Here is a 9,240-nt window from a genome sequence, read left to right as displayed (position 1 = left end):
TAAGAAGAGTAGAGAAATGGATGAACTTGGTGGTTAAACTCATTATATTTTGCTGTAGTTTTTAAGTTTGCTCTGTTGTCATGGGGGTGGATTAATATTTTATCCTCAGTACTTCTTGTCTGCTTTGGCTTTTCAGTGAAGTTAAATCTTAAGTGGAAAGCTGGGATTATTATCTCTGAATGCAAACATTTGTCCATGCAGCATTCATCTTTCATTCAAGGCCCGATCTTCTCTGTGCTAAAACATGAGTTATAACTGTAATTTTGAAGTGTTGCTCAAGCTGATGGGCCTACAGCCAAATTCTTCTCCTTTGCCTAATTCTAGTTTAATAATCAACATTTCAAGAAAAAGAACTATACAGCGCTGTGAAGTGTAACTTACTTTTGGTAATCAATGAATGTGATCTAAGGTGGCTTTGGCTCCACCTAGTGGTACATTTGTTCCCCATTTTTATATGCATTTACGTCAGACACGCTTCCGCAATCTCTGGAAAACCGTGTTCAACCCCCGCTTCCCACCACTATCAAGCATGCAGTAGTAAGACTAAAATCGGAAATAAAATGATTCAATCCAACCTTCAAAATAAAACTGCTACGTTGGTCAAACACTTTTCAGCGGACTGTTTTGTTTTCTTTCTTTATTTGAGTAACCTTTTGAAGGCAGGGGTTCAAACGTTCTAGCCAACTACAGTGATTTTCTTTGTGTTACGTACAAAATTAAAGCAGTTGAAAACAGGACCGTCGAATGTAATGTTTTATTTTGAAATATGTAATCGGAAGTATCAGAGTTTGGGAATAGCTTGACTCTGTTGGTCAACCTTTTACCAAGAACGGTGTATTTCCAGGCGAGAACGCTGAGAGAGCAGCCATTTTTGACATCGGTCGCTACTCAGCGTTGTCCGAGAGAAGTATCTCCTGTCCGCAACACAGACATAGGCGTAACAACAAGTTAGATTTTCTCGTCGTTTTCTCGGCTGGCTTGCTTGCCAGCTGAATCTCGTCGGAATGGACCCAGCAAGCCGATACCAAGTGGTAAGTGCGGACAGATCAAAACAGCGTCTGCTAGCTCGGCCTGCCTGTGACAGGAAACAAGGCCTTGCTGAAATTAAGTCACTGCTCAATTGTTGCAACTCAATTTGAAGGAGTTATTTCACGTAAATGCGACAAGAAAACCCGTTAGGTGGCCTCTGACTTCTTACTTTACCGGAATTTCTCTTTATTTCCTCTCACTGTTTTGTTTTGGCAGCTAGCCTGCCAGCTGGCACTTCCGCATCGGCTCGACTAACGTTAGCTACCTGCTAAATATTACACCTGTGTTAAGTTACACAGCTGTTGACATGCTAACACTGATGAAAAGCTTAGCTAGTTAGTGCTATCTGCGGGATTTACTGTGTGGCTAATATTGAATGTGGCATATTTTCAAGTCACGTAGCCCAATTATATAATAACCCGGGAGGGTTAAGGAGAGTCATGCGAAGGCAAAAACATTAAAACTAAGTAATTGTTCTATCTATCTGTATATTGTTCTATCTACCTATGTATTGTTAACTAAATAACTGCACATACAATATTCTTATTATTATTTTCAAGAAATTTAGTGAGGTACTCTTGGCAGTAAAAAGTTTAAAAATGGCAGCCTCACAATGTAAACTGCAAACGCTGCCAGGCATGTAAAGTAACAACAGTGGCCGAGAACTTGTTTTTATTTATTTATGTTTTCGGAAAGTGTTATGGCCAGTTTGAGATAAAGTCCGCTTTGTGCCCCGATTCCTGCGGTTCTGGGTATGTGAGCGATAATCCCTCAGGATTCAGTGTGAGCCAAAGCAAATCAGGCCTGTGCTCCAACTTTTCAACCCCGACCAAGGTGCAGATTTCAACAGTAATCCTTTTTTTTTTAGTACAATAACATTTATGCAACAAGACTTCTGGACAACGGGCTCTCAGGGATTATTTAGATATCGGGCAGGTCAAAACATTCAGGCCAAATGAATGAAGGTAGACAGCCCCATCCTCACATTTTCCCCTCTTTCAGGTTCATCTCAGTATGGGGAACTGCTGATCTCAGCAGGCCTGCATGAGTTTTTTGGGTATATTTGGACACATGAGGAGGCTTGTGGCTATGTTGTTAAGATCTTATGTAATCTTGTGTGCGAGGGTGCGTTATGCCTCGTCCTTGATTCTGAGCCAGTCGTCAGCCACTTCTTCATGCATGTGGACCCTGCACTGGTGGAGTTTGATGAGGTGGTTTGAATTCCAGGATTTTTTTTTGTGAAGTTTAACTGTGTGGTTATGATCAAATGTCATTTTAATTGTGACTGCTCTTTAAAAAAGATCTAACAGCTAATAGAGCTCTCCTGTTATTCGTCACTTGTGACTTTTTACTTCCAGCTTGACGTGGTTGTTGTTAACCACAACAAAATATTGCCGTTACATAATAGAAGATTATAGATAAGAGAATTGATTAGTCAAACTTCCCACTTAGATACATAACTGTGATGCAGGTCATTACAATTCATACATCAATAAAACAATTAAAAAGGTTTCAGATGGCTTCTAGTCGAAGTAAAGCAAGTTTAAAACTGAAACTAAAATGTACTGCAGCAGTAAGGGCGTCGCCCATCAACTCTTTCATGTACTGGTGCTGTCTTGCAACAAAGGCAGCTGTTAGTCAGATAAAATATGAATTGTAGTTTACAACCAGCTAAACTCTACTAAGGATCTCTTCCAGGCCCCAACCCCTCGACCTACCAGTTGCAAGGGTTTTTTATTATTATTATTATTATTATTATTATTTTTTTGGTTGAACAAATGCTTCCATGTCATAAAACTTGATATAAATTACATTTTTCTTATAACAGCGGTATGGTGGAATTCAGTACTGTAAATAAGCAAACGTACATGGTATGATAACCTTCATTTTTCATGTCATGGTATAACATGAAACCAGCACACAGCTGCAACCCTAGTATGCACCATATCTCTGTTTGAACTTTGTAGTTCATCCGTCAAGGAGTGTGTGTGTGTGTGTGTGTGTGTGTGTGTGTGTGTGTGTCATGTAGCAGGTTCATCCTAAAAGGTGCTGATTGCTGTGAGGTATTTGACCAGAAGTGAAAAAGCAAAAGGCTTATGGCGACTGGTATATCATCACAATTTAACAGATGCACCCTAACCGGCACATTGCCGTTTTAGTGCCCATGTGGCAGAAATATACTGTGAAAGCCGTCCCATCCTTTTCACTTGCATTCTTCACAAATTTGTCTTCCAGCTGTGAACAGGTTGAGCTTGCTCGCCACATTGATTGCATAGCTTTTGTCAGTGTAACACATGATTAGTCTGTGGTTGTTATCCGCTAATGCTGCATAATTTAGCTTGTCCTTCAGGTTAGATGCCAGTGAATAAACCATAATATGGTAACCTAATGGGTGCTGATGATTTTTGACTGGATGTTACAGAATTACGAAATAAAAAGTTGTGTTTTGTTGTGGTAAATATCAGCTTTATTGTCAATATTGCACAATGGATTCTTGTTGATGTCTGTCTGTCTGTCTGGGTTTAGTTCAACTTCCTGAAGGGCACAGAGTCCCAGAGAAAGTGAGGAGGCACTTTGCTCACCCTGTAATCACCATCTTCCTGTATGTAATTTCAGAAGGCATTTGACTCCTTGGTCTGACGAAAATGTGATGTTCTTAAGTCCATGACCGACTCTCTCAGCTGTAGCGGGGGGCGTTCATTAACTGATTACATGTGTATAAGTTTTCCAGAGACCTTCCTCAGTGCACAGATGATGTCGCCCTCCCGTCTGTGTGATCACAGTGTCAGACATTCTGCTGAGGGCAAACGGTGTAGCTTTAACCCTGCCCAGCAGACCTGTTACCCCCAGCCTAAATAAAAATAGAATACAGTCATTTGCAAACAAAATGTGTTTACGAATGAGCTGGCTTTATCCAATCATGTGTTCACAAAGTCGCTCCATCCTCATTTGTGAACGACCGAGCCTGTCGAGGATGCCCCTTTCAGACACAATCATGATACTATCACCTGTGGAATGTTAAATAATAATAAAAATAATAAAATCCTCCGGATGTGGTAACAGGAAATGTTCAGCAGTAATAAAGAGAGTCAACAGGAAGTTGTTTGGCAATTATCAATGAGACAAAATTGAGCTGGTTTACATTCCTCATGTTTAAGATAAGCTGAGACTTTATTGATCCCACACTGGGGAAATTCAGTAAGTTTGTAGCAGAAGTTGATTACAGTTTAATTCCATTATACCTGGGTCAAACCCCACGTAAACCGATGACGCAGGATGAATATCTGTTTAAATAATACTTTTAATGAGTTAAAGTTGATTTCATAGCGGTGTGCAATGAATGTAAAATACTGGGAAAATTGGGCTTTGTATTGTATATGTGCCTATAAGGTGTAGCCCATTATATACTGTATATTATTTCAAAGTTGAAATACTGTGTTGCTCATGTCAACCCACTCATTCAGCTCGAAAATGTCAATACGACAACACATATAGCCAGCTGATGTTGGTGCAGCTATCAGGAAACAGTGCTCATAAAATAGCTGAAATCTTCCAAATGCATCAGATGAAAACCGTACAACAGCTTCAGTACCTTGTTATTCTACCCAGGTGGCAGCTCCCATCACACACACTATGTTGTATTTGTCGGAAGTGGTGTTCATATTTTGTGGCCTTTTTTGCACAGCTGCACTTTTCTCAGCTTCAGAAAGTATGAGATTGTTGCCAGTTTTAGACATTTGGAGCAGTGTGAACATCCCCTTGAGCAGCCACACTTTTTTGGCTGACTGATCAGCTGATCTGCTTGTGCCAGTTCCTCTAACCAGCCCCACCCCCATCTCACCCTCTCTCCTCCAGCTGCACAACGAGGACGACTCTTCGGAGGCCTCAACCAGTGAGCAGCAACCGTGCACTTCCGCCACGGCCCAGGCTGGCGCATCCAGCCAGGACCAGAGTCAGGCCCAGGCGAGCCCGGCGCCTTCCGCACCAGAGGCATCAGGATCGAGGACTCAGGGGGAGGCGGAGGCACCTCCACCTCCTTACGCCTCCATTGAGCTGGGGGCAACCGCTGCAGCACCTGGTATGCGTGAAAGCTATCTTGTTTGATGAACCAGGACATGTGTTTCCATTATTTCGACATCTATTAGTTTGTCTTTCTGAGCAGCGGCTTTATTTTTGTGTGTGGTTGTGTGATTCCTAAAATAGCAACAGCAGCAATTTTGTGGTGTTTTTTTGGCAGTTTCATAGAGTGTCTTTACTCCTGAGTCAGTGCCGATTTCCATGACAGCATCACCACATTGCGGCTCAGCTAGATACCGTATGCGGTCCCCCTTCTTCCCTTTCTAACCGTGCCTTCTCCTTCTCCATCATTCCCACAGAGACCAGTTTCCGAGGAGATTTCCCAGTGCCTCCACCCTACAGCGTCGCCACCTCGCTGCCCACGTATGACGAAGCAGAGAAGGCCAAAGCGGCAGCCATGGCTGCCTCCACTGTGGAGGTGATGCCACGGGTGAGGACACTCCCATGCTCCTGCTGGGTCAGATAAGCATGCTATTCTTGTTGTGGTGTCGTTTTGTTTACATGTTCAATGGCTGGGGTTTACCTCAAAGTGAGCTAAAGTGGGTCTTAACTACCCCATCCTCATGACATGTAAGAACTCAAGTTCCTGAGTTTGTGTAGCAGGTTTTTTTTGTTCTGTCGAGCTGTTGCTCAGAAATGCGACATCTGCATTGTTTATGTGCATGTCAGGATGACGAATTCCCTCCCAGAGACGATTTCAGTGACGCCGATCAGCTTCGGGTGGGGAACGATGGAATCTTCATGTTGGCCTTTTTCAGTAAGTCTGTCTCTTATTAACATTTTTCACTATTCTGCTGAAACGTGAGCCTGAATTACTGGTTTTACCAAGATTGTGACACAATGTAACCATAAACCTTAAATGATAGATGTGGGATTAGCTCATTTCAGGATTTATATGTATAAAAGGTTCCTACTCTGTGTGTGTCTTGCTCAAACAATGCCAACATTCATGTTCAACTTCTCTTTAAGTGTTAACTGCTTTTGTTTCTATTCAACATAAAATACTGCAAAAATATGCTGTTGTACATAAAAGATTGAAGGATTGTTGTTGGAAGGCAAAATGAGCATCACATCTTTGCCCCTCCAGTGGCCTTCCTGTTCAACTGGATCGGGTTCTGCCTGTCCTTCTGTCTGACCAATACCATCGCAGGACGGTATGGAGCCATCTGCGGCTTCGGCCTCTCGCTCATCAAGTGGATTCTTATCGTCAGGGTGAGTACACAAATGCAAATACACACACACGTTTTCTGGTTTTATTACTCACAGACAGGTCTTCTATTGCCATTACAAGATTTAAAAAAAAAAAAAAAAATCATACTTCATGAAGAATGCCTTTTTCCTTGTGCCCAGTTCTCTGACTACTTCACTGGCTACTTTAACGGTCAGTACTGGCTCTGGTGGATCTTCTTGTTGCTTGGTGAGTGTTTTTGTGGTCATCTTTTATTGTCTCACTGAGCCACATGTGGAGACCTATGCATGAGGTGAACCGTCCTTTCCCTCCTCAGGTCTCCTGCTGTTCTTCAGGGGTTTTGTGAACTACCTAAAAGTCCGCAACATGTCAGAGAATATGGCCACCTCTCATAGAACACGCCTCTTCTTCCTCTACTAAAAGGTAAAGTGTCTCCTGAACATCTATATGTATATACCATCACTCTTGCAGCTTGCCCTGATGATGTTATTCGATTCCCCACAGGTTTCCACATCATCACCATTCCTTTCCAATGTGAACGTCCTTCCCTCCCCCTCGAATGACCTGACCGAGGAGCCTGCAGTGAAGAGAGGAGACGGGGAAGGAATGAAGGAAAGAAGTAGGGAGAAAGTGTTACCAGTGTCATTAAAAGCCGAACACGACTCGCTCTGAAGCCTCTACTTCTGAACCGAGCTGAAAAACAAGTCTTTGATGATCAGATCTCTTCCCCGCCTTTGTTTTTGTTTTTCGTTTTCCTTTGATTCCAAGCTCTTTACCGCTGTAGGATCGTGTGAACCCCCCCGCATGAGTGGGACCTTCGTTACCTGAGGCAAATTCAGCAAACCCTTGCAAAAATTGAGATAGCCAATATTCTAGGAGTTGCTGAAACACTAAACAAAAGCACAATGAAACAATGTCTTAAATGTAGGAAACGCATGCAAATCAATGTCACTGTAGTTCCCTTTCAATTTTCCCTGTCTCTGACATTTTGCGACAAATTTCAGGTTTGGTCCTTCACAAGATATCTTAAACAATCTCCGCACCAGTTTTGCCATTCCACCTATGGAAAGTCTTAGTTTAATGTAGCATTTTTACACCCTCGTTAATGTGAGGCGACGCCAAATCTGGTTGAAATGGAAAAAAGCCAAAAGGCAAGATGGAAAATTTTCGTCTTAAGTGTGAGGGAAAACCAACAACCTGCATTTATCAGTTTACATATCACAGACCCTGATGCATTTAGTCTTTTCAAAGCCAGTGGGACTCCTGTCGACTTTCTGCTTGAAATGACTCGAAACTTACAATCTGTTAAATGAAGCTCTGACGCCAGATTAACACACCGAAACAACACAATTTATTTTTTCTAGAATCTCTGAGCCATCGGAATAAGAAACATCATTTACATACAAACATAGTCGCTTATCCTTTCTTTGCCTTTTAACTGTCGTGCTGACCCAACCTATGCAGTAAAAATGTTCATCGATCATGACATTTTTAGAAGAGGAGGGCTACGTTTACCACTGCGAAAGGAAAATAATGCTTCAAACGACCCAAACCAAACCGATTTCTCCACACCGATTGCCAAAAAACAGGATGTGTAAATCTGAGGCCGCAGCGGAGGAACGTGGCCCAAAGGCAGGGAGGTGAGCGTCGCGTGCGTCTCCCGCTCCGGTGCTGAGGAAGTGCAGGAGAAGTATGCAATTTAGTTATTTTTAATGATGTAGTTTAGTCATCAGACATTGAGATCAGGTTCGGTCCAGATTGAGGTGGTTCAGTTTTGGATAGAGCCCTCTGTGTGTGTGTGTGTGTGTGTGTGTGTGTGTGTGTGTGTGTGTGTGTGTGTGTGTGTGTGTGTGTGTGTGTGTGTGTGTGTTACCAACAAAACCATTTTGTTTGCAGGAAATCACAGAACGCAATAAAAACATGTGAAATGTGAAATTTAGAAAAACCCAACACACAGATCTGTCCCGATTCGACTCGAACTTTTCTTCCTTTTTCTTTTCGTGGAGCGAGAAAGCTTTTGGTGATGTACGCCCAGTCCCACTGTCCCCCCCCCCCACCCTCACGACGAGTGCGAGAAAGAGTAATTGGGTTTGGGAATTTGTTTTCTTTAAGTAAGGGTGATATACAAACATTCAGGAAAACGAGAGCAGCGCATACAAATCAAAAACGACGAAAATCCCCCAGAAGAACGTAATATGAAAATGTTAAAAGATAATTACGGAGAAATATGTGTGTATACAGGATATTCTCGATGGGCACTTGCCCTCCATATGGACGTGGGGATTGGGCTGTAGCGTAGCTCCTGTTCAGGAGGTGGCGTCTGTGTGGAGAAAACACCTTTTCTTATGTGACTGAGCATCAGCAGATACTGTCCAGCGCGAATGAGTCGTACGTGAGCTTGTGCGCCATGCGAATGATTGCCTGACAGGACAAAGACAAACCCCCCCCCCCTCTGCTTTTTGATTATGTCGGTCATCCAGAAAATAAAATGTACATACAAGCTTATGCCAATTCATAATATTTGCACTTTGAAGAACGTCTGTACAGTATGATTTGTGAATCTGCTTAACTTGGTGTGGTGAGTAGAGAAAGAAAAAAAGTAATCTTAGCCATCCAAGTTTGTAACTGGAATTCTTAATCATCCCAAATGGATATTTTGCCTTTTGCACTTTTTATTTTTCAAAATAATAGTATTGTTATTGTGTGCTTTTAGCCTGAACTGTGACAGTAAGTATTGCCCATATTTTTTTTTATGCTTTTCTCTTTTTTTCTTTTGACTCCCACTAAAGCCTCTTTCAGCAATATCGAGATCTTTCAACCAATTAAAACTCTGCTGCATGATTTATCCACCTCAGCGAGTGGGGTAATATTAGGATTAATCTAGCACAAACACATTTCTTTGTAAATATATGAAGAAAAAACTAAGACGGCAGCCATACTTGGTT

The 9,240-nt window shown here is 42.2% G+C and overlaps 1 protein-coding gene across 1 annotated transcript; it reads left to right on the top strand.

Moving 5' to 3' along the window:
* Positions 1-822: 822 nt before the first annotated feature.
* ndfip2 (Nedd4 family interacting protein 2) lies at positions 823-8,733 on the top strand. The gene is made up of 8 exons (XM_076723397.1): positions 823-1,031; positions 4,885-5,107; positions 5,406-5,536; positions 5,776-5,863; positions 6,194-6,318; positions 6,457-6,523; positions 6,612-6,718; positions 6,800-8,733. Exons 1-7 carry the CDS (start codon positions 1,005-1,007, stop codon positions 6,713-6,715), a joined length of 765 nt encoding a protein of 254 aa, XP_076579512.1. The 5' UTR covers positions 823-1,004; the 3' UTR covers positions 6,716-6,718; positions 6,800-8,733.
* Positions 8,734-9,240: the final 507 nt, after the last annotated feature.

This window comes from Chaetodon auriga, chromosome 23 (assembly GCF_051107435.1).
Source record: "Chaetodon auriga isolate fChaAug3 chromosome 23, fChaAug3.hap1, whole genome shotgun sequence".
NCBI lineage: Eukaryota > Metazoa > Chordata > Actinopteri > Chaetodontiformes > Chaetodontidae > Chaetodon > Chaetodon auriga.
This window is presented reverse-complemented; position numbering and strand designations above follow the sequence as displayed.

Bases quoted from the DNA above. Each gene is read 5' to 3' on its own strand.
- ndfip2 (XM_076723397.1), top strand. From the start codon at position 1,005: ATGGACCCAGCAAGCCGATACCAAGTG. The intron at 5,537-5,775 runs GTGAGGACACTC...TGTGCATGTCAG, and splicing joins CTGTGGAGGTGATGCCACGG to GATGACGAATTCCCTCCCAG. The intron at 5,864-6,193 runs GTAAGTCTGTCT...TTGCCCCTCCAG, and splicing joins CTTCATGTTGGCCTTTTTCA to TGGCCTTCCTGTTCAACTGG.